Source organism: Grus americana, chromosome 2 (genome assembly GCF_028858705.1).
Source record: "Grus americana isolate bGruAme1 chromosome 2, bGruAme1.mat, whole genome shotgun sequence".
Classification (NCBI taxonomy): Eukaryota; Metazoa; Chordata; class Aves; order Gruiformes; family Gruidae; genus Grus; species Grus americana.
The window spans coordinates 124,449,867-124,476,379 of record NC_072853.1 but is presented as its reverse complement, the minus strand read 5'-3'; the positions used below and the strand labels follow the sequence as shown (position 1 = coordinate 124,476,379).

The window sequence follows — 26,513 nt, the reverse complement described above, 5'->3', positions numbered from 1 at the left end:
ATTCTTCCGTAAGTAGCTCTTAATTAGCACGTCAGTCAGCATTTTATCGCCAAGGTACACAGCAAGGAGGCTCCAGCTGTGCAATGCAGAAGGCAATCCTTGGGTTTACTACTGAACCATGCGATGGGCTAAACTGAATGGCAAAGTTTCCCACTGCAGCCTGTTACCAGTTCATCCAATTTCCAGCATGATGGCGATTTCAGCCCCTTCTAGGATATTCCCAACTGCTACTGGAATAGACATGAACAATAAAAGAAGAAAAAATCATGACCCAGCTCCTGAGGGGTGGGGGGGTGGGGGGGGGGTGGGGAAGAAAGGCATTAAGACATCGTTGTTCTGAATGCTCCTGGAAACAAACTGGGCCACATGTAGAGCACCTGCTATATTGTCTCTTGTCAAGCCAGCTGTGCTGGGACCCAAGGGCTTCCTTTGCTTCCAGAGGAACACTGATTAATTTATTTCCTGATCCTTAGCTCTTTCTCTCTCTCCTGCTTGCCTTTTTTTGCCTTTTTTTTTTTTTGGCATTATGTTTTTAATAAAATGCTGCCTATGGCAATTTTTCCCTCCAGCCACAAAGAAGATGGAGTGAATTCTGTTCCAGACTGTCTGCTTCTTGTTCCTGAATGCAGTTTGGCTGCGTTCGTGCTGCTTATTACTTGGCAAACATTCATGCAAGTGGGTGCACACCATGTGCATGTTCAGAAGGCTCTTGCTAGGGATTGTGCCAAAAATTCCAATCTCATCCCAGCAAACAGGGTAGGTATAACTGACGCACCTCACTGCAGAATTTTGGTAGTGTTTTTTCAGGCACCTGTGCCCCACTGGGTTACATTCCATGCATGACCCACAAGACCCAGTTGGCCCAAGCCCATGGTGTCCAGCCTGGCTGTTTGGAGCCCATTTCCTCACCGTGCCTTGACCTAGTGGCAGCTCTCACCTATTTTTGACCTCTGGCAGCTGAAAGGCCTTGCTCATGGGCAGAAAGCTGAGGAGAAAGTCAGTGTTTTATTTGAAATACAGCCACATTGTGAGGCTCCTGGGAGGACCAAGCCTAGGAAATAGATTTTAAACTCTTGACTAATGAATACTTTGAGCACTATCTAATCACTTCATGAACAGGCAAAGGCAAAAGGCAGCTCATAAATTATCTGCTGTGAATTATTTGCTCAGTTATAATGGTGATAAACCAATCTCTTCAGACAGTTGCATTTATGTAGCTAAATTCTTAAAAAAATAAAAATAGTCACCTGATCAAGTCAGCATGATTAAACTCCCGCTGCTGAAATGTTGGTTTGGTAAACATGCTGCCATGTGAAAGCAGGTAGAGCAATGATGCCTGCCACTTCTTCCCAGATTAGCCACCTCCTGTGTGTCACAGGAGGGACACACACAGCTGAAAACACTCCTCTTTCTCCTCTGCTGCAGCAAGGCTTTCCTGTGGGAGAAGAAAAAAAAAAAGCAATTCACTCTGCTCTCTTTTCTGTGGCTTCAAGCCCAGACTGCCACCGTTCCCTCTCTGCCACTCCTCTCCTCCACCCAGGCACCTTTGGGTGCCTGAAGGGGGGCTGTGCAGTACCCTCCCGCCTCTGGTTTTGGACCGGGGTGCTGGCATTTCTCTCATGCAAGTAACTCGTTTTTGTGGTTCAGAACAAGACTTGCGTCAGATATTAGGGTTTAAGCATTGAGCTCTGCCCTGCATGATCTCCCGAAGGTCGCCTCACCATCATTTCTGCTCCAGCTGGAGCCGTGCCCTTCCTCCTGCATCCCTCTGTCTCCTGGCCCCCTCCTCTCCCCAACAGGGACAGTCCTGACCACCAGGGTCTGTCCTCCTCCAGAAACAGCACCTGAGTACACCCATCGCACACACCTGTTTCATACACCACCACTTTGTGGGGCAGGAGCGATGCAGAGGAAGCAAAGCCCAAAAGAAATACACATCATACATGTTTCTAACCAACTTGCATTGGTTAGAAACAACCAACAATTGGTTAGAAACAACCATACATGTTTCTAACCAACTTGCATTGGTTGCATTGCCCCCCCCCCGCCCCCCATGAATCCCACCCCCTGAGCCTGGGATGAAAACACCCCTATGGCATTTAGAGCCCTGCTGCAGCAGGGTTTTCTGTAGGGTGCAGCTCAGTCGCCTGCCAGTGTTAACAGAAGGACCTTTGAAATGTCCCATTTTTTGACGAGTGCCTCAGCTAGCAGCTGGCTGCGTGTGGGGTTTAGGGGAGTGCTTTATTTAGGGTGAGCTAAACCGCCATGGGATGCAGGGCGTGTTATCAGAGCTGTACGGTGAGCTACAGAAGTGGAGCTCCTCACCACCCACCCCACCCCCCCCCAAAACCCGCCGCTTTCCGTCTCACACAAAGAGCTCCAGGAGCAGACTTCCTTCTGTTAGAAACAGGCCAGGGTCTTCACGCTTCAACCTTGTGGGAGACCATTTAAGGTTCGAAAATGTTTTACAGAAGATACTGATTGCATCTAATTCCTGCTTTCTCTTGAAGGTGAAAAAACTGTCTTTCTAACTCTCAGACAGAAGATGGTATAAACTTCTCCTGAGATAAACATCTGTCTGTCTGTGGCTGCAAATGTTTAGCTCTTAAAGGCTGGGCTTTTTTTCTACTGACTTCCTTATCCATGTATGTGAATGCTGACAGAATCTCTGAGCTCATCTGGCAAGGCTGTCTGTTCTATGATTACCCAGTAAAATATTGATATTAAATTGGGAATACACAATTTGGTAACGTATAAGAAATGCCTCCCCAGACTCAGAGTGCCAAGGATTGTTGCCTCAGAGATTGAGGTGAAAATACGAGGCCTACTCTGGGCTCTTTCAGTGCATCATTGCAACAATTGTTTGAGAACCGTTTAAAGTAAAACACTCTTTTTTTTTGAAAGAGCAAAGCCTTTTATACAGGGCGTATGAACAACTGGAATGACAATACCAGTGTTTCATCTTTGATCCAACAAAACTGAACTAAAAGCTATATCAGAGCGAGGATCCAGTAAAAGAAAGCACAAAACCCATCTGCTCACCCCAGCCAGAAGAACAGCTACGCGGTGCTGCCACCAAGGAGAACCGTAACTTGCAGCACGTGGGTTAACGGGCAGCGTATTCAAGAGCTGCCCATCCGTAAGAGAGGCACTTAGCAAGTGAAAGATGATAACTGCTGATACTTGAATCCAGCCTTATTTCTGGAAAGGTGAAGTTTTTCTCCTTTGGTGAAATTAAAGCCAGAGTATCGATTCTCTTCAACCGAGACACTCGCTTTCCATCAGCCATCCGGTGCTCCTGGAGGCAGAAGAAAGTAGGCCATACCTTTAATTAGCTAAAAGGTTTTGAACAGGACATAAATCTCATACCAAGACTTTTAATTTTCCAGTTGTTAAGCCTTGTACACTTTTACACAGACTTGCTCACGTGCTTTGGCTCCAACCACTTTTTTTGCTCATCTAATCCCCGCGTGAGAAGCGGTAGCAATGTTTCTATAACATGACAATGTCACCGACACTTCAGCCTCACCACTGAGGAGGAGTTTGCAGAAGCGACTTGCAGGGGATTAGACTGAACTTTTTCTTGTAATGCTTTGAACAGCATAGCGAAATGCTATATTTTAAGGCGTTAAGGGCATCTCCCATTAAGCAGCAGGTTGTTTAGCCTGAGTACTTCTGGAAAGAACATGTAAGCCTTATAAAATAAGGGGGGAAAATTAGGGCAATTTCATTTTAATGTAGGAATGTTAAAATTAATTTGCTTGTCTTGAAATAATTTCTGGAATGGTTGCTTTAAGAACCTAATCTTAACAAAGCCATAGGAAATGGAAGAAAGAATTTAAATTAACTTACTCCATGCATTTATAAATTGTTTAGGTTAATCACAGTAAACCAAACAGGATTCAGCCATACTTAAACACAGCCTTTGCCCGAGTATAAACTGTTTATTATATCTATGACACACAACCAGACAAAATTCATTCCTGATCTGGGGAAGAGTCTAATTTGGTTTTATTAGCTCTAGAGGAAAACATTTTGGCAGAAGAAGGTTCATTTTTCAATGTAAAACATTCTCGAGCGATGCAGCAGTGCCTCACCACCTTCACTGCATCAGCAGCTTGGCCTAAAATTGGCTCCTGAGGCAGGACGGGCCCTTCCCGGTGGGAGCGGGGCCACGCAGGGGGCCACGAGGGAGTCTGAGCACCGGCAGCGACTGGCCAGACAGCCAACGCTTGGAGAGATGAAGCCTGCCCCATGTGCTTTCATCTGCTCGCATTAAGGTCGTCACTTCGCTCCACTGTGACACCTCTGAAGTCACTAGGTTTGACTTCAGCACTGTGATCTATTACATCTGTGGGTTATAGGCAGATTCTTAGTATGGACAATATGCTTTTCATACCAACGTATGGAGTCTAGCTTAAAGAGTGATTATTCTTTTCTTTACTTATCTCCACATTGCTGCTAATGATACAGAGTATCAGGTTCAAAAATCCTAGTGAGAAATTCAATGGATTTTTTACAAAGACATTTTTGCCTTTCAATTTTTCCAACGAAAATTGGAATCTTTGGTGAGTCTTGATTGCCACGTGGGCTGGCTAGGCTGGAGCTCTGTATTTTTGCACTACTTGCCCTGATGTGCAAAATCAATCATATTAGCTTCTAGAAGAGATGGAAATTTATTTCGTGGACAAATGCATGAAATAAGCTTTGGATGCAGGGTCAGACAGGTCGAATGATGATGTTCATCTTCTTTCATCTCCTTTTCTGTATGTGCAGCCAATGCATTAGCAATTGGAATGTCTGAATGTTATAGAGCAAATGACTGCTCTCGCCATCATAGCAACACATTTCTTGCTTGAGCCACGCATCCTGGCAATAATGAAATTATTAACTTGAAGGTATTGAATGCTCTGATTAATACCTTGTGTATGCCTGTGACTCCATTTTGCTATACTTTATGGTATTTTTAAATAACTGTTTTAATTGTCTTCCAGGAGTAATTAAAATTAAATTATAGGTATTGTGAGCTGCATGTAGTGCTTTCATTAAGACAATAATTATGAGGGGAAGGGCTTTTTAAACGGGCAGGGGCAGGAGCTCTTTTATTTTAATATCTTATGCAAATATCCCATACACGATTGCCTCATTGGGCACTCAAAACTGGACACAGTATTTGAGGTGGGGCCGCAGCAGTGCGGTGTAGAGTGGGACAATCACCTCCCCTGACCAGCTAGCTATGCTGTGCTTGATGAAAAAACATGATCGTCTTTAGTGGAGACACTTACAAAGGAGTAGTTAAGCATATAGAAGGGGAAAAGCCATGCAGAGCAGTTGGCCAAAGAAGCTCTAGTGCTCAGAGTGGATCACAGACCTGACGAGAGTCAACAGCAACTTGCTGTTACAAAAGATGACGATCACACTGTGATGTATAAGCTAGCCGAGTGGCTGAGAGCTGTACAAAGTAACCCTGCCCCTCTTTTAAACCCTGGCAAGGTTTCAGAGGCCTGGTCTGTCCTGTTTTGGACAGCAGAATAATCAGAAGATTTAGGAACATGGCCTCTGAGGAAACATCGGAGGAATGACTGTAATTCAGAACTAGAAAAGACGATGATTAAGGGGCAATAAGATAATAATCTGTGAACGTGCAGAAGCTGCAAAGAGGAAGAATATCTTTTGGCCCTAATCATGGTGGATGGATCAAGCATAGCAGGGAAAAAATCTAGCTTATTCATTAAGAAAACCTCAAGGGAAGGCTGCAGGATGTCCAGCAATTTAGGTCATGAATTATAGACTAGGCAAAGGTTAGATGCTAGTTCTCTGGTATCACTGATCCTATCTCAGGATGAAGGTCATATTGTCTCAATGACATCTTGAGACCCTTTCCTGACACAGGAAAGTATTTCTATGTTCGGTCTGTGTCTCCAAAGGTCTGAGTTCAGGGTGGCCAGAAGCTGGAAATTTTGTTCTATGGGAAATTCCAAACTGTTCTGGAGCATGGTGGCAGGTCATCTTCTCTTGTAACTCACCATAGACCATCGATATTTCTCATGGAAAGGGAAAAAAACCAAACCGAAACAAAACCAAACCAAAACACAAAAACCAAACCCCACAAAACAAAAAAAAAAAAAACCCCAGCCCCAAAACAAAGAAACAAAAACCCCCAGACTTTTGGATTGCTTCAGAATAAAATCAAGCCTGGAAGCTCAGCGCTCTGAGGTCATAGAGCTTAAAAGTAGCTTGCATGTTCCTGACTCCATTTTTAACCTTGGTAAAGAGCAAGATTAAGGAATCACTGCTCAGCCGAGGGGCTTGGGGTGGGAGTGGAGCATTTTTCATGGCACCCTGAGCTCCCCATTGCTCAGCTTGGATGCCCCAAACACACCAGTATCATCATGGGTTACGCAGCATGGAAACACAGTCCCGTCACTATTTAGGCAGGATGACAAGAAATGATCACAGGTCTGCATGCATTTCCCTGAAGTCCACTGAAAGCCAACATTTTCACAGGAGACCGCCTAAAACAAAGCAACATTTTCTGACATACCATCTTTGTCTGAAAAAAATCCCAAGAAGTTTTAGTCCCAATTCCCTCCTCTGCCACATATGAGAGATCTAAGAGCGCTCTGCGGACGAGACGTTCCGCGTGTTGGTTACCAGAGGACGCACCAGTAGATGGAGCACGCGACTAAGCGGCGCTGCTCTTTGGCTCCGTAAAACCGTTTCATATTCTCACTCTTCACTGCTCGCAGCTTGAGACAACAGAGCTGGGGGACAGAAGCCTGGACCAGCCACCGAGTCTGCTGCCCAGCTAGGGTTTCCTTGCTGCCATGCTGCAGAGGAGAGATCTGCTTTGATGGTTACCACCGAATTTTTTGGCTGGCTGACTTTATTTATATGGCATTTAGGCTTAGCTCATACACTGCTATTTATGCCATCATTACACTAATCCCCACTGTTTTTTGTTTCCCAAATGTTTGCCATCCTACCTCTAACCAAAAAGCTCTTGCAGCTTTTTGCAAGTCCCCAAAGATTTTGCGCTTTGTTTGTCTGAGTCTCTCCTGCCACGAGCTCTTAAAGTCACTGAGTTCTTCATGCATCTCAAACTCTCTAACTTCCAGCATACCTTCATCAGCAAATTTCATGAACAGATGTCTGATCTTTCTGAAAGGGTTAGTGATGACAGTATGAAGTTAGATTAGCCCAGAATCAATACCAGTACTTGAGTGGCATCTTCCTTTCTCCATCGCTCGTTTTCATCTTTAACTAAATAGTCCTACCCACCTTCCATTTTCTGTCCTGCTTCCCATCTTAGGTAGGCTTTCCTAAATGATACCACGTCAAATACTGTAAAAGTCCAATCTATATATTTTTTTATTTTTTTTTTTTTTCCCCAGAAAGCTCTCTGGTTAGCCTAGCACCATCTCCCTCTGCTAAGCCCATAGCACACTATGTCCACAGCTCTCTCCTGGTAGTGACTCCTTCCACATTTTTTTCTAAAGCCAGAAAACAGTGCAAGTTTTCACAAAAACAGAAGTTTAAAATTCGCTGTGCATCATTCGTCTGTAAAACAGGTCAATTGACATTTCTTTCTCCCACTCTGTCTTAGTTTCCCAAGGCCAAATTGGTCTCCCACGTTGTACAGTGCACGGCGAAGTCCTGATGTTGGTGTTAGCATGGTTCTGACAGGAGCAGTGAGTGATCGTCATCTGAGCATCTAGACAAATCCGTTGCTGAGAAAGAGAAGGCAAAATGTCACTTCAGGATACCAACGTGAGCACTGCTTTTGCTTCACCCTTCAATCTTCCCCCTTCTGCTACTCTGACATTTTTCCTATGGTGTCGAACACTGACTATCTCCCTCTGAAAACATGTCCAGGCATGAGGGAGGGCACAGAAGCAGAGCGAGAGTAAAAATCCGTATCACCTGGCACGAGAGGGGCAGGATGTATAAAGCTGCCAGTGCCAATGCCTGCCAGATTTAAGGAGTCACTTCCCAGAATGACAAGCTGGGTGAAAGTTTCTTGGAAGAAGTGTTGTGCAGAGGACAATAATGACTGCACAGTCCCAAAGGCAGATGTTATTTTCCATGGACCTCTGCTATTTCATGGCAAGTGCTTTCATCATACTTTCCATTTTTAAATAGCTCTGTAGAAATTAATGCTCTCCAAGTTACTTACGAGAAAGAAATTACTTCATCAAAACAGAACATCTGTGTTTGACAGAATTGTTAAGGGTCCATGGCCTTCACTTTCTATTATTTGGCTTTGTCCTTCATAAAATAATGATTTTACTGGGTTTTTCTAATGAATTTTAAAAATGCGATCAATTGTACTTCAATTGTACATGAGCTACTAAGGCTTAAAGTGGTCATCTCTGTTGGACTTTTTCAAGATCACCCTTTCAGTATCACTTTTACTACTGAGACTGCTTTAAAACACACTGTACCCTGATGTATACAAAAGTCATTACCATACTACAAAGCGTCTTGCCCCCTGAAAGGGCTTCTCTAGGATCAACGGATGGACCGTGCTCCATTGGGGCAGATTGCTGGAGCGTCAGGGTATACGCAAGTTCTTTGATGACTCCGTGGTGGGCACTACTTCACTGCTCCACTCCTGCAGCGCAGCCATGCGGCGCATTCAGAGGTTAATCGTTTGCGTGACCATTGTTTCCTTCTGTGGGTTTGCCTCGAAACCTTTGACGTTCTCTTTATTGTACTTCTTGCTGTGCAAATTTCCTCGTTTTGTTTTGCTTCTCAAAGTAATGTTTGGTTGATTGTTGTGTAGTTACAGAATTAGAGTAATAACATCTAATTGTACATCTCAAGCAAAAACATGTAATTGTGGGAGAGTAGATTCAATTTAAAGAAAGAAAACCCCTCCACCAGGGTTTTGCGTGGTTTGCACAGTGCATTTGCCAGGCAGTGCTGCTTTGATTGCATCTAACCCGCAATTAGCATGTGCAATTAAGACATAATGAATGTGTGCAATTGCATTATTTCGGGATGTAACAGTAGCAATATTTAGCAGTTACTGTACTAGATACTGCGCTTATAAGCTCAAATGATTCATCAGCATTTACCAATTACGCCACAGGAAGGAGGGCCGGCGTGCGAGTGGGCCTTACCTGGAAGTGATTTCCAGGTTGAACACCCTTCGCTCTCCCGTTGAAAGCCCATGGAACTAGCCGGCAGGGATGAGAGGCTGGGCAGATTTGGCGCTGTTGAAAATGAGGGACTCAAATGACACTTTCAGCTTACCCTTGGCTTGTCACGTGTGACATAATAGGAGAAAGCAGGCTTCGCATTTAGTATTTCTGAATTATTATTCTCCTCTGCCTTCAACATTTCGTATCGGTTTTGTAAGCCAAATCAGGCTACCCAAGCATTTAAAAATAAAAATTATTTGAGCATGAACTAATGCTGTGATCTGTGTGTATGACGAAGCCTCGGGCACGTAACAGGTTTTTACACAGCTCTTACCTTGGCATTCTGGGAATGCAACTCTGCCAGCTCTACCGGGCTTCTCTTAAAGGACATTACTTGTCCTTTAAGGGTCAAAGGATATTTGAAAAGCATCTTAATGCATCATTGAGCGATACAAATGAAAATACATTTCAATTCAGTCTCACAGAAATAAAGATAAATCTGAATCTCTAGGCACGAACCTTGAATAGATAACTGAGATGTTCTGAGTGCCAAACTGCTGGTGTTGAAATGAAAGATCCCAGCGATAAAACTCAGGGCCCAATCCAGCAAGGGTTTCCAGTTAACTCAGTGGGAGTTAGAAGCACTAAAATCATACATAACCAGACTCTATTGATTTGTATTAATCTATGACAGAAAATTGCATTTGAAGTCCTGAGACCAGGACTCCTTGTTCCAGGCACAATGATTTGTGTGAGTGATTTTGCACATGGACCCAGCACAAAATGCCCAAATTTCTCACAAGATACATCCACACAACTAAGAGCAAAAACTGTCTCAGCATCCCGTCTCAATTCCTTTTCTATTGAAAAAAGATTATTAGAAGTAGACACAAGAAATCACAAAGACTGAAAGAGCCAATGGACCAACTTCTGCAATGATTTATACCTGTACCTCATTACTTCTAGAACTTGGCTTAGCATCCTGAGAGATGGCGCTTCTCAGTAACTAGGAGAGGGAGCTCATGGGCCAATCCCATCTAGTAGAACAGTAAAAAAATAAATAAAATTGCCAATTCTGAAAAAAAAACCCAAACCAAAAAAACCAAAAACAATTTAACTTCTGCATTTGAGAGCAAGGGTAAGAAAAATTGTGACACATTTTCATCCAAGATGTTTATTAAAGATTAGATGGGCACAGCACACAGGTAAACCATGTCCTGAAGCAGGGTTAAACCAGGTTTCACATTTTAAAGCTGTGCTGGCAGTTTGCTGTTTCTCCATCTGGCGAGCTCATGGGTACCTTCTTTATATATATCACTGCAGGTTTTGATTGACAAATGACAAACACAGCCTGTATTTATAAGGGTGTCATTTACTTCACTTTTTATTAAAATCACCAGCTACAAAACAGACAGTTTGTACATACTAGTCCTAAATAGGCAGCTAGGAGAAAATGACATTAGTCCTGAAATGAGACCATCATATCGTGCACCTGGGAGGTGATAAGGGGTCAGAAATAATAGAAAATATATGGAGATTAGATAAGGTACATCACACTGGAAGATTAACCTATACCTTTGAAGAAATCAGTGCTTGTGTTGATTGGAGACCTATTTTCTGCAGACGTTAAAAAAGTTCCATTTGCTCTCATTTAAAAATACTATAGCCACTGCCGCTACAGAAAGGAACTGTGTTACTTCAGTCTGACATGTGCCATAAGAGTCACAGTATCTGGAAACAGAAATGCACTAACACCACAACGAAAAACAAGACAGTAACACTTTTTCGATAGCAGCGGTGTCACGAAACACCACGGACCAAATTCTTAGCTGACAGAAGGTGACATAGCTCCCCCTGAATGAAAAAATCAAGTACTCACCAAGAATCTGGACCATAATCAAAACATCCTGACACTGTATTCTGTCTTTCCCTTCAAGGTCAAAAAAAGAGAAGGAGAAGGGATAACAGTCTAACTCAAGAAGGAACAGCAAAGTCACCCCATCCACCCAGCACCCCTCGGGTACTCTGCACTCCACTCGGAGTGGCTGGGAGGCTGAATAAGCTGAATTTAGTTATGGGCTTTCCAAGATCACGATGGCTGGTATAGCCAGAAGCACAAGGCAATGAATGATAAAGCGATCTGTGGGTATTGCAGGGCAGAATCCAGGGGGCACATTGTGATATTCATTTTTATATTAATATCAACGTAGGGTTTGGCTTAAAGTCCAGTGGATCACTACAATAGCGCAAGAATATTCACTTTCAGGACACTGTTAAAGGCATCTGTCAAGTGCTGTAGGATGACTCTTGCTCTTATCTACCGCTCTGCTAGTGTGACCTCCTTGGTTATCATGACCTTGTTAAACCTTCCACACCGTCATCTTGGAGATTGGAAGTAGGAATGTCACGCGATGTTGGATTCTAGTACAGTGTAGGAAATGAAACCAAGAAAGCGTTGTGTTTAAAGACAGCTTTCAGCAGGACAGAAAACATCATAGCAGAAAGGTTCATATTGGTCAGTGCTACCTCAAATACAGAATAAGGAACAAACATCAAAACAGGAAAGTAAAGCAGGTGTTGACTGTAAGGTGAAAGACACGGTTATTTCCATTATTTTGCTGCAAGTACTTCACCCCATGAAATATATTTCTATCATTATAAAACAGATCATCTTAGAGAATAAAAACAGATCAAAAGCATACTGTAAGTCTTAACACAAAGACAAAGTTTAGAACTTAATTTTGCAACTTAAGATTGACCAAAAACATTTAAGCTGTTTATACCCTAAAATTACAGGCAGGTCTTCTCTGATCATGACCACATTAACTGCAGTTTGAAAATATAAATTATACACTGATAACATAAGATAGAGTCATCTCAAATCTGTAGGAAAATACAAACAGACAATGACAAATAAGTCATTTCACTACATTCTTAATATATAGTCACCATGCATAAAAAATACATATCTTTCAGGTATTTTTTTTTCTCTGTTATAATTTTAAAGTGCATCTAAAAGCTGCTAAACATATCTTTGCACTTTAAAAATAGAGGAAGGTGAACAGCAGTTCAGAAATGATAGGGAACTCCTGTTACCAAAGAGGTAAGAAGTTCTAAGTGCTATTCCAATAGTCTCAGCTCTTCTAAAGTGGTGGTGATATTTTGGGCGGGCAACATTGGCAAATGCTGACTGGGCCCAATGACTGTACTTCATAGAATCACAAAATCCTGTAGGTTGGAAGGGACCTTAAGAGGTCATCTAGTTCCACCTGCTCAAAGCAGGGTCAATATTGGTTGCTCAGGGCTTTGTGTAGGTGGGACGTGCAAACCTCCCAGGATGGGAACTGCACAACCCCACTAAGCACCTGTCCTGCTGTCTGCCTGAGCTCACGGCGGAAAACCTGGACAATCCACGTAGTTAGGGACCTTGAGGAACTCTTCATATAAGTCCATGATTTCCAGTCTTATCAATGTAATTACCAACCAGGCCTCTACCCTTAATCACATACCAAACTAAAATATTGACAGAGTACTAACTAGCACTTTAAAGCTCACTGAGCTAAATGCACTCGTAACAGTAACTTCAGAGGAGTATTGCCTGCATGTGTAAGTGACCAGTTTGAGCTACACTGTGCACAGGCATCCCATAAATAGCTGCCCTCCCTGGGACACAGACACCATTTTCAGAAGTGCTCCCTTCTCAAGGAAACACTTCCCAGAACGGCAGCGGTGCTGCAAGCACCGGCCTGCCCCTGGCCACTCTCAGCCCCCATCAGCAAATACTTTCCTGCAAAGGGGTGTTCTACCCGCAAAGCTCTCAACATCACTCTGTAAAATGACAGTTTCCAAACTACGTGTCAAGCTTTTTACTACTTTTCACAAAATAGCACCAAAACGCTGCCGCCATTCTCTCTCCATAAATATCACACGTGAGCAGCGCCTGGTGCTGTGGAGCTACAGCTACAAGTCCTTAGCAAGCAGTTCAATTTCATCCAGCAAGAAGTCCATGTCCTCTCGACTAACTTGCGGGCTGATCACCACCTGGCGGAAGAAGTTGACTTTGCCTTGGTGAGGTTGGTACCCAAGCATCATGCTGCCCTTCTTCATCATCCTTTCTTTAATTATAGGAGCAATCTGAAAGTAGAGATAAAAGAGAGTTGATGTCACACTCAGAAATAAATCAGATTTGAGCAGGAACTGTATTTTGTGACTTAACAAAGTTTTTTTGAAGTGTCTGAGTTTTGCACCCCTTGCCTGCCTTCCCACTGCCTGCCCCAAGAAACACTAAAGCTCAGAACTGCAGGTTTAGAGGCAGACTGTGCATTGAGACCCTCAGGTACTGGGACTCCTGGAAGAATCAGACCAAGATCTAAAACCCTCAGAAGCCTGCTGCTTGGGCCATTCATCAGTGACACGGGAAAGCTTGCGTTAAGGTTCCTAGTCTTCCTGATTTACATCAAAGGTTTGAACTCAGGAAGAACATTAACTGCAGCTGGTGAAAGGCAGGGTTTCTCTCCTTGCGCTAACTAGGCTAAGCCTGACTACACGCCCTTGATGGCCCTTCTCCCACCACATCTGCAAAGCCACTCTCCCTAGAGGACACTCTCCATTGAACCCCTGTGAAGCTCAAGCTGCCAAAGAAGTCGGTGTGATACAATATTAAGGGAGAAGGCCTGATCCTGGAGCGTAAGATTTCATTTCTTAGACTTAAGGTTTAAGTAGCATTTGGCTACACCACTCTTGCGTCAAATGAGATGAAATCTCATAGGTGTCTCACTGCAGAAAAAAACCATGAGTAAGATTGGCAGAGTCAGGTCATTATAGCTGAACAGTTGATCTCAGCCCAGCAGGGCTATTAACCTTGTCCAATTAATCTCGTGCTTAACTTTAAGCATGTGAGTAGTTTTGTGTTCTCATGCTTGAAATCGGTCATAAGCTTAAATGCATTGCTGGATTAAATAGTCTGTTCCTTGGAAGAATAAATAAGTATTTTGACAGAAGTAGTATTTTTTAAAATGTGTTGCATTTTAACATATTACTAATAACACTAATGTATTTCAGAACAGCGCGTTCCTTTTTTACCTTTTGTGACGGTTTGACTTTGAACTAAGCAAATAGGTGTACGACCTAACCTTGGTTTCTGCATTAATTTATTTCAGCTCTAAAAGTTAGTGCCAGAAACTACCACCTGATCTGCAAAAAAGAAAAATGATGCCACCAACCTTGCCTTAACAGCTTTATTTTTACATGGCACGTTTTAGTAGGCAAGTTCCATACAGTTTGCTTAGATAGAAACAGCTAAGCTTTTCAACACAAACGGCCTAGCTTTCCCATACTGGTTTAGTGGTACATGTCTAAATTACCATTGTTTCAGAATGTAGATTGAATTCAGAGGAGTGTTTATGGTTCTAACTTAATTTTCCTCTCTGATTTTGGTTTATCTTTGTGACAAAGCTACGTGTTTTATCTAGTGTTTGTTTTTTTAAGCTGTGAGAGTGACGGAGTCAGAATTCTAATTGAAGTCCAGAGTGTGACATCAGTATGAATTATGCATGTGAAAGCAATTAATATCCTTCCAGAATGCAATGTGCAATCAGAATTTTTTTTTATTATTTTCATATTGCTGCAAGCAAAATATTAGAAGTAAGGTGTGAAAGTAGCTCTGATAAACATTTGGGAAACAAGATGATAACAACAAGGACAGGAACACTCAGAATTACAGCAGAAATGTTAAGAGGCATACTGCGATACCTTCAGTCACATTCAATAGCACCTTTTTCCGTAAAATCCATAAAATCTAATGTGGAGCTCCAGGTGTTCCTCCTGCATAAAGATCCTAATGGAAGCTACCAATGAAATCACAATGCTGCGTGTATCTGCAATGCGTACATCATTTAGAAATAGAAGTCATCAAACATATCCCTATACCATCACCCACCTGGGTTTCTATCTGCCTAGGAAATGGTTCAATTTTGTTTTATAGCTCAGAGTTACTTCAGACTAACCTCATTTAGTCCATACTCAAGAAAAAAATAAACAAACACTGGTGTTTTGCTTGGATAGAGATGGTAGCTATTTTGCATGAGACAGCCTTCTTCATTCTGCGAAGTATGTTACTCAGCAAACAATTCTCTCTGCTTCAGATCAAATATTCCAAACTGCATCCTAACAAACCGCTGAAGGCAGTTCTGTGCAGTGCTAACGCTAGGGCAAAATCTGGGCCTTATAACCGTTCTTGCGCAATTTGCCAGTGGCGGAGTCAAATGGACAGACTCTTGGTTGGGAACACTCCTGGTTACGCGCACTAGTGAATGGACCTGCAACACACGGTCCCTTCAAGAGTGAATAACTCCGGCATGATAAAATTCTCCTACTTCTAAAGTTTGCATGTGTTGAACCCTTTAACAGCACATGAGGCTATTAAGAGCTCTACTCTTCCGGTTTTGTTCATGCCAGCTATGGGCTGAGATAGCAATGACACTGTGACAAAGCTCGGAAGACCTTGTGCCCAGGAGGCATAGTGCTAGGCACCATACACGTAGAGAAAAGAAAAAATTCCTCCACCCCTGTATTTGACAAGAACCCCCAAGCGACTTCTGCTCATGGAATAAAGACACTAGTGCGAGGGGAGAAGTGAATTCTTCTTAATATACTTTCTCAAGCTCTTCTTTAGGATTCAAATCCCTATGGCAACTTTTAGCCTTTATTGATGTTCCATCAGAGTTATTTCATCTTTTGTATCACACTATTGATTCTGTTCATCTCAACACCCACTGCTCCACAATCCATCATCCCTAAATGTGCAGTAGCACAAATGGAGACCATGAAAGCAAAAACATTTAGCGCTTCAGTAATTTGAGGACTGTAAATACACTGCATTTCAGTAGGTCTTCTCTCATGGAAAGGAAAGGTAGAAAAATCTCACTTTCATTATCTCATTCATCCTCCATGCTAATGAAGTTGTCCTCTTAATTTGAAGTGCATCCATCCCTTTTTGAAGGCAAAGCAAACACTTCCTACTTGAAAGAAACAAAACAAAACAAAACATAAAACTATCTTATGGGCTTTTGACTGGATTCTTTTTCGGAAGATTTTCCATCAAGTATTTTGCATGTCCTATTTGCCAACGTGATGCAGTCGGTGTAACAAAACCATCAGGGATCCTATCCACAGAAAGCAGTAAGGAACAGAATGTATGCACAAACGCTTAAGTACATGTCTTACAAAAGGATCATCGAATGATACATGCACGCTAAGGCTTGGACTTGAGGAGCACAGGGAATGACTGCTAACTGAAAGTAAAGGCAGCTACTACTTTGCAGCAGAAAAATTAGACCTATGAGAAACTAATTGCCTAGTGAGGAGTTCAATGAGTTTAATTCCCACTGAAGTCAATGAGACCTGAGAATGCTCAAATATCAGAAAAAGCGGAACAGCCCCATTCAGGATAGGCTCCGCGGAAAGCAATTTTGTGAGAGTGAGATTGCTTCACCAGTCCAATTATTTTACTACGGAACTTACTTCAAATTGTAAATCTAATTCTTTATGTGGCCCGTCAGTGGAACAGTCTCAGAATTTTAAGTGTAATGTATCCTAAAACTGAAGTAATCTTCTCTCCTTTGCTCTCTTCACCTCTTCCTTCCCGCCGCTGGCCTCCCCTGCCAATCCGCCCTGGAGATTATTCCAAACGCTCATTTCAGCAGCGTATTAGCTATCAGACATGCCCTTCTTCCACCTAGGAAGGTGGGGAGGAGGTGCAGCGCATGGAAGGCCATCCTGCAGCAGAGCTGCGCACATTGCACTGTGCAACCAGAGGCCCAGGGATCTGCTTCCTTGTTCTACTTGCTTCAATAGAGGAATCAGCACCTACTGGGTTTAATTAGCCTCTTATTTTTCTGCTCTAATGTTGTCTCTGACAATTGCAATTAACAGATATGCTGAAAGTGCAAGAAAGCTCAGGTTGAACAACTGCAGAATAGCTTGCTGATAGTGGAAGACTACGTCCAACCTTGGTTATGAATTTCTTTCTCCATGCCCTCCCTTAATCTTTAAGGGATCTCATTTTAGACCTAATCCAGTCATTTCAAACTGTCCCATCACAAATGATTTTCTATGCCTCTAAGACTGTACCTCTGTTACCTAAATGCTACTTGTACTGCTGTCATTCTCACAGGCTCTAGTTGTATTACTCTAGTCATACCAGATGTTGACATATCGCAACAGCTTTTCCAAACTGTAGGCTAGAGGCTATACTCTTTAAAAGCAACATTTTGTAAATTTTGTATTTAAACACTAAGGCAACAGGAATGAGTTGTAAATTGATAACAGTGCTGGGTAAAAATATTCTGCTAAGCAATGAATTTACAAAAGTATTTTGCTTCAGGGGAAAAAAAAAAAAGAAATTGTGAATTTGACAAATAGCCCAAGTGAAAAGATAGCATTAGCCACAAAAATACAGAAACTAGAAGAGCCTAATGGTTCTCTAAATTTTTAAAGTAAAAGTATTTTGAATATTTGTTTCAAAACACTGTTTTCAATTAAATCTTAAATTCAATTGGAAATTGACCCATTTTTATTGCAGTAAGTAGGAAAGGACTGGGGAAACAGAAACTAAGCAAATTGTTTCATTTTAGCTTGTCTGAAAACTAAAATTCTTTCTGGTCAACTAAAACCAAGAATTGCTTCCAGTTTCTTAATTCAATGGCCAAAGCAAAAAATCCATTATTTGTACAACCAGAAATATGTAGGATCAAAAGTGCTGACACTGCTTAACTGAAACATCTGTAGAATTTTTGGCTCCCAGAAAAAACAGAAAGTATGGGAAAATTCGCAGGACTGCCTGTTCCGTCGGCAAAAATTTGGCTGGGAATCTCATGTGAACAGCTTCGAGTAGCGTGGATGACTAAACGTGCTAGCCCAGCAAGTGCTACAAAGTCAGAATACCTATAAAAACTGGTGTTAATACTGGCAACTACTATCAGAAACATTTTTTTTCCAAATCTTTTGGACAGTCCCCAGGTCATTGAGCATCTATGCAACATAAAGCTGAAGAGGTGTTTTCCAGCTGCTGGCAGAAGCGACTCCTAGTCACCAGAACCCCATCCTGCTCCTCCTGAAATTAATTTCAAAACTGCCAAAGTCTTCAATGGAAGCAGAATGCAATTATCTAAATTTCCTCCTTATGTGTCTGCTTCAGGTGGCAGTTTGCAAACAGCCTTCAGCTTTAACTAGAGAAAGCCACACTTGCAGTAAATCAATAACCTTTCCAGGGATCCACAAAAGCAGGCTAGACAGTGTTGGAAGGACAGGAGCATATTAGCAGCTCAAACTATTTCTCTTCCTCAAATACAGCCTTGATGAAACTTTCTGAAGTACCGAATACTGCACTAGAAATTGGCTGAAGATTTGTAGCTAGAAGAAAAAAGAAAAAAGTTGCCCTTTTGACAAAATGGAAACATCACATTCTCATGATTTCACAAAAATGGAAAACACATTTTGTGTTCTTACCTCAATTATTCCTTGCAATGGAAGACAAGTTTATAAAGAACAGTCTCTCTCATCTAACCACAAAAATCTATTCTGGCTGCCCCGGAAGGGGCAAATTTTCATTTGGAAGTTCATGATTGTTACTTAAAAGGCAACTTATTGCCTATTCAAAGTCTGACAAGTTATGCTTCCTGCAAGAAATGACCAGTTTGGATTCATGTATGTTCATAAGAAAACAACTATTGTACAGCAATTGCCATGCAAAAAAGTAAACAAAACCCCAATTCAGTGAAGTATTTGGACACAATTTTAAACTTTTACATATGGGCTATTGAGTTCAGTGGGTCTTCACAATATTGTGTCTTATCTTGCCCAAATGACAGCACAGTGGTTGTACTGGATACAGACTCAACAAAGAGGACTGGTCCCTAACCCTGCCAGAGCTGTTTGGACAAATCATCTCCTGTGGGTAACAGGTTTCTCTTTCCCTTCACAGGAGGCATGTAACCCTTCAGGGCAATGAAGTCTCTAGGTGTTCATACATGTAATTGTAATCGGCCCTGATACCTGGTGGGTGCTCTGTAGGCTGCTGTGATATATATTAAATAATTGCTGTGCCAAATAGGTCTCACAAACATCTGTCACAGCGTATCATCTGCTGCATTTCCCAGTGTGACTGCAGAAGGTAACTTTGATATCAATGATACCAGTCAGTATTAAGTAAGAACAGTAGCTGGCATTTTAGTATCGATCATTGGATGCAATACAAATGAACAAAACACTTTTCTTGGTTGGCTGTAATCACAAATCTAGGCTAAACACTATAAACATTTGGAAGTAATAGTGCTTTCAACATATTCTAACACTGAGAAAGTATACCCTCCACTGTTAAATATCTTTTCTTGCCTTGTGCTGCAGCATCGGTTGCTGGCTTTAAAACAACAGGCTTTTTCCCTTTTGGTGATAATTAAAAACAAACTCAGACCATTTGTCAGCTGTCATCCCAACCGGGACAATCGAAATACCAAATATTTGCACACCCAAACACAGCTTTGTTCCTGTAGCCAAGGCACTCTGTAAAACCCAAACATGTTTTTCTTTTGTCTAGAATTTGTTCTGGGCCCACATCCCTAAACCACTAATAAATTATTGCGGTACACTATTGCGCCAGTGTTCCCCTTGTGCCACACCAGGCAACAAAAGGAGAAATAAGCGCATTTGTCAAAACAGCAGTAACTGCTTCCACATACTTCGGAGCAACTAACATATCAAAGGAGAACAGATGCTGCTGTATTTTTGTCCTGATACCGACGTTCTCCATGTACCTTCGACTCAGGGCTGTGCTGTACGCCTACGCTATCACATTTTGCACGTCATCTTCTCACCCGTGGCTTTTTGCCAGAAGACACATTCATGAACCCCACAAATCACTCAAAATGATCTAATAGGAGATGGTGGGTTGGCTTTGGATTTTGATTGCCTTAAATGACTTATTTAATTGGTCTTTTACACACACACAAAAAAAATAGCCTTCAGATAAAGGCTTCTACATTAATGGTGTGTATCTCTGAGAAAGAGGCGGCTGAACAGACAGCACCCAGAACAGAATCAGCACTTAAAGATGTTTGTGTATGGTTTTACTTACAGCTAGAAGGTACATTGGTGAGCAACATGGCTTTCCAGGTGCACAGTCCCATGTCCCATGCTGTCTGAGCACATGTGGCTTTTCAAGACAATTCACGTGCATTTCCTATTATTTTTCTGTCATTTCTGTGGTGCTTTACCGAGGTCTTATTAACAAGCCATATGGAAAGCGTAGGCATTAAGAAAACTCCAAAGACTAGCACACAACGTTATGGATCCACTGCTCTGATCTGTTTAAACAGTAGCAAGAGAGTTGAGCGCTACTGGTTTTATAAAAATACTTGTTTTAAAAGCTTTCAGAGTGTACACGAGGTTCTTCCACGCAACATTTTGTTATTCTCCATTTTAGTGTCTAGGTTTTCCAGTCTTTCAACCCTGCCAAAGACAAGCTCCTTTTCTCCATCCAGGATGAAAGGGTAGCTTGTTATCTTGAAAGCAAGAGTAACTAATAAAAAAAAAAACCCAACCTTTTTAGTTTATATGCATAGGGATGAGCTTCTGTTCTACTCCATTGGGGGAAAAAAGAAATCACAGTGCGACGTGAACGCCTGGGGCTGGGAGGAGCACTTTACACAAGGAAGATTACATTATATGGTGACACAAGTTCCCAAACTTGACACACTTCAGGTGTAGAAAAAGCAATGTTGCTTCAGAAGCTTGAAATGATTCCCAACTGTTAAGATCTTATTTACTACTTGCACCAGTCAGCTTCTGACATAAGGTAGCAGCACCTTCTGTATTTGCATTACAGTAAGGATTAAAGAACAGTAACATGTCTTTGCTCATATTCTTTAACCAGATCTAAAGAAAAATGAACATTTCAACAAAACTAGATATCTTTTGTGGTTTGTTTTTTTTTTTTTTGTCCTTAAAAACATCATAATGACCTCCTCAGAGTGTGCTTACAATCTATTGGGAGGGATGAGGGGATGGTGTCTACCATGACCCAGACTGCTACCACAAAACCAAGGCTGCAGTCTGATCTGATCACCGAATTTAACAAAGAAAATTATCCCCTTTCCCCCTCCACCCAGTGAAATATAGGACTCATAACTGACAGTTATTAGAATTGTTTTTCTTACCTGAGATTCATTTATTTAAAGCCTGATCTGACCATGAAATAAAGGCCACCAAACCCTTCCACGTGGAGCCCTATCAAAGTCAAGAACACTTTTTCCGTGTACAACTTGTCCCAGGAGAGTGGTCATTCCAGCTCAGCCTTCCTCCTCTCCTCATCCCCAGTAAGCATGTTTTCCTTTTTTTTTAATCCACAACTTAAATGCAACATATGCTACAAACCTCTGTGCTTAAATGCACTTTCAGGAAACTGAAAGAACAAAGCAGGATCCCTAGGGTATCAAAATTCACAAATTTTCTTGTGGTCTGAAAGGGTGGAAAGTGAAGGGAAAATAATGATTTGCACCCACAAGTATTTGCAAACCAAAGAACCAAAATATAGGTAATTATGATTCTTAAAAGTCTTAGCTAAATAGAACTAGACTGCAGTCAAACCCTAGATAATTTAAGGGCAGCTGGAGGGGGAAAGGCACACTGGGCTCAAAATTTAGCATCTGTTTTGCAGAGATTTGTAACAATATACTTACCTCAAAAGGAATACATGGAATAAAAAATTTGCTAACCTCGGGCCTACCCTACACCGTATAGATATGGCTCAGCATTCAGAGGCACAGATTAAATCCTCTAATCCTGTACACCAAATTGCTTTGAGAACCTTATTCTTTCACCAGTCTGACCAGGTATTCACTCTGGACCATTGCAAATGTCGTAATTGCCTTAGTGCCACAGCTACCTATAAATCACACCAAAAAGGTAAAAATGGTACAATTAGAAGGAAAATAGCAGGGTGAAAAATGGTGAAAATCTTGCACGTTTTTGTCAGGCTTCCACACCAGCACACATATTTTGACAAGAGAGAGCGAGCGAGGACAATCTTTTGATTTTTGAAAGCAGTTACGATCTACTATATAAAACTCATCCATTAAAGTCTGCTAGATTTCACTTCCTTTATTGAAAAGGTTCTGCAGAATTCAATAAATACAAATAACCTTCCTACAAAATTTATAAAGTCTCCAATTGATCAGTGGCTCCAGAAAAGACTCTCTACGTTAATCAACATTCACCGACAGAAGTCTGCCATTGAAGTCGCGGGGAGTTTTATAGCTGAATTCACCTGCAGTAGAGTTAGACTAACATATGTTTCCTTATAACTCTATCAAATTTGAAAGGAAGGTCTAAATAGCTGCTGAATGGATATCAATCTATCTCAAATATTTTCTACTGCTTTTAGAGGAACTCTCCTCAGTTATAAGAAATTTTATAAGACTTGTAGATATTTCTGACCATACTGACACCTTTGGAGAGTAACAAGAAATTCCTCCCTTGTAGGCATGATAAAGAAACGTATTCCATCTCAATCCTCTCGAGACGCCTACAGTTAACAAGGAATCTGTGCTTAAATATCTGAAACACAAAATGAAATCTGAAGTTCTAGAAAAAACTTTGTAGATCAGCAGACATGAAGGAGTAGAATTTCCTCCCCCATTCACCCCCACAAATATTTTTGACACCACTCACAACATTACACAAAATACGAAGACTGCTTAATTGAGCAGATGATGCAAGCTACACACTTTTTCTGTGGCATTATTAGTAATTGATTTTTTTTCTGAACTTCTCTTAAATTTCTTAGCAAGCAACAGTAAGGAAGGGCAGTTTTACATGAAGAAAGGACAAAGAGTTCAGAGCCCAACCCTTTTTTCCTCTATTTGCAAATTCAATGTTTTCTTGCCATTTCTTAAAGAAGCATTTGATGCAGCAGGAGGGAAGTGCAGCTCCCCTCTCCAACTTAAGTTGGTGATAGGAAACAGAAGAGCACTAATGTAATAAGTAGATACTCATTTAAGTGGAGGCAAGCATAAGATTTATTGACCTGAGAGCAAGAGGTCAATATTTATTCAGAGAACAATAAATCTTGATACTTGGTTCTAACAGATGTTAATCCAATGTATTATTAAATCCATCCCATTAAAACTAATTAGATTGTGTGTCCTCGTGAGCCTTGTTGCCAATAGTTGTTAGTATTGCAAGGGTCATAATTACTGTGCTTTGATAATTAAATCATATAATTTCCAATAAAATTAAATATCTGGGGATAGAAATACTTATTTTTCTCTACCATGACTATAACTGTACATTTCATTGGGTTCTTCCTTCATGCTGCTCTAGACCTTCCTTCCCTTCTTCTGCCAGGATCAGCACAGCTAAGGAATCAAAAGCTCTGTTTGAACTACACCATTTTTTAAACTTCCTCATTTGTCTTAAAAACCTGATACTCCTAAAGCCACATCAATCTACTATTCATGCACTAGGCAGGTAAGGAGCAGGGGGACAAATTAGTAAGTAGCTGCTGTCGGGGGGAAACGAGAAAGGGAAAAGAAAAGGAGTCATACTCCTAAGTATAAGTGAAAAATTCCTTCTGTTTTGGAGTTTTACAGTGCTTTCCATCCCCACATTTCAATGTACTTCATAAGAGGAAATACTATCATTTTCATCTTAATCTCTGGAAGGAACTGAGGCACACAGAAAGGAAGTAACGACCAAGATCTTAAGCACTCAGGTCCATTAATGAGTTAGTGAGCAGGACAGGGTATTTTTAGTGCAAATATGTCTTGCAAATACTCTTGCAGAACATACACAAACTTGCTGCCATTTGGGTCAAAGTGTTTTCCTTCCTGAAGGAATCACAGCTGAATTCGGGCATCAGGGTGCAATGCAGAGTGCCCTGCAATCAAATCCTGGTCACTCCATCTTCTTTATGCCACATACATCAGTAAAACAGACCACAGTTCCCAAATTTCAGCTCCATATATTGACTTATATTGATCCTTGGAAGTATTTTTCCATCAGGACCTACATTGTTTACAGAAGGTAGATGTTTATTTCTGTGTCTCACACATAAGGGCAATAATAGCTTGAGAGGAAGCGTTAGGTGCATTGAACTGTACATCACGTGTTACCCAGAGACATGGCTTCTAGCACTGAAGGTAAAACATGGAAAGCAGGACTCAACCCCCAGCATTTTGGCAGTCTAAAAGTTAGACATCTAGCCTAAGCTAGTTATCTAGGCTTTGTCCTTAATTAACGGAGAAAAAGAGGCACCTCTAGAGAGTGATTCATCTCATCTTTGAGTAGGCATCTAATAGATGGGCTCAATTTAGAAAAGCTTCTCTCCTCCTCCATGGGCTTCAGTAGAAGACCTCTACCTAAGTTTTAGATGGCTAAAGCAAGGTAAGATGAAGTCTATGCAGACATTTTCTCTTAAATCAAAGATATCTAAAATCCACATTCCTCTACTGTTTCTAGGCTATGGAACTGCTGGATAGGCCCGAGAGCTGCACTGGTCACAGCATAGAGAGAGGATATCCAGAGTACAAGCAGAATCAAGGGGAACCAATGGTCCTCCGGTGACTAACATGGTGAATGTGCATTAGGTGATGTGATTAAAGACTAACCACAGAAAACACAAAGATCCAGCAAGGATCAGAGAAACAACAAGCAGAGGAACTCTAGTAACCTGGTCAGTGAAAATGGAGCACATCGTATTGACTACTCCTCTGACTATCAGAGGACGCTTGCCCCTCGTATGGAACCCACAAAGAGAAATAAATGAAAAACTCTCAAAGGAATGTCAGGCAAGGGGTGCAATACTTACTATGGGATGCAGAGGGATGGAAATTCTGGGACCGTAGAAAACATATACATCATGTATTTTTTGTGTGTATGTGCATGCACACACATGTGCGCCTATTGCAATATGTGTACTAGCTGGACCTGTGGACAGGGAACCACAGTGGCCTCATACATGTTGGGCTGGAAAAGGAGAAATGCTCCTGGGTCCCAAGGGCACCTGGATTTAGCCACCTTCTGACACTGTACTTAATTGCCACTGCTCTGAAGTCTTTTCTGTGGTTGACAATTGACAGTCGACAATTTTCACTGAAATGGTGAGGATGTGCTTTGAATCATTTTCTATATATAAGAACTCATTTGCATTTGATCTCGGGAGCATCCCACTGGTCCCATACATGCATACTGATCATTAGAAAGCTCTGTCTTCGGGGTGGAGGTTCATCTGACATGAACTTAAAATGGGACTTCAGACTAGGATTAAATCCATGTATGCTTTTACCTCGTTATCCTATCATATGTTAAGTTCTTTAGGATCAAAAACTGCAAATGCACAGAATGAGACAATGTGAAGTTTGCATTTCTGATTCTGTTTGAGAAAGAACCATCTTTAATCAAGAACAGTTGTGAGAATACGTGCTAACACCATACTAAGGGCGTGCCTCAGCTCTCTTGACGCTATTTCCCTTCTACATTCAGAGCCAGTTTTTATAAATTTAGTGCACACAAATCCCTTTGGTGCACTGTTGCCAAGCTGGCTATGTGTACATGCAAAGATCCATTTTTCACGCATACACAGATTATTTGCATGCGTATATTATATGCATGCAAGTGTATACATGCAGCTGTGTAGGACCAATTTAGAACAAAAGTCAGACTTGCAGTGGACTCCAAAAAACACAAACACAAAAACCACGCCAAGGAAAAAACTCCATCTAGTACGTGACACAACCTCCATCTCTCCAACGTGCTACAGAGCAATTGACTCTCCACATCTAGCATGGCTACAGGCTACTGCCCTCCTACAAGCTTCAAACTGTTGTTATTTTACTTCCCCTCAGATGATTCTCATTATAACCGGGCTGAGTGCTGAGTTAAAAAGTCAGTGTATGAATCATATCATCAACTCAGTTGTCTGGAATCTTGCTTTTCCGTGCATTTCCTCATTGCTACACAGATCAGCAGTGTAAAACATGTTGTAGCTGCATCAAATTTCCTTTTGCTCTTTTTAACCCTACAGTTGCCTGTAAGCAGATACTTATTTACTGTTCCTCCAGCTTCCTAACCACCGATGATCTGTGCCTTCACTGCCTGCCTCGCAGAAGTCGCAGAGAGTTACAAATATTTAGCTTGAGGTTATTGCCCGAGGGGGATCTCTTTATCCAGCTTCTAGGATAAGGCCTCAGCAATGAGCGTGTTCTGTTCAGGAAGGAAAAAAAGATGGCTCTCAATTTAAGCCATGCCTTTGCTCCACACAACATTACATCTCCTCAGTCTTTCCACACATGAAGGTGGCTCCACAGCACCATA

General features: G+C 41.6%; 1 protein-coding gene across 2 annotated transcripts in view; it reads right to left on the bottom strand.

Annotated features, from left to right (window-relative positions):
* Window positions 1–10,522: 10,522 nt before the first annotated feature.
* Window positions 10,523–26,513, bottom strand: part of GADL1 (glutamate decarboxylase like 1) — a 132,693-nt gene continuing 116,702 nt past the window's right edge. For both annotated transcript variants that reach the window (XM_054818276.1, XM_054818277.1), the window contains one exon: window positions 10,523–13,280. In XM_054818276.1, the coding sequence (XP_054674251.1) occupies window positions 13,107–13,280 (174 nt within the window). In that variant the 3' untranslated portion in view covers window positions 10,523–13,106. The remainder of the gene's footprint in view (window positions 13,281–26,513) is intronic.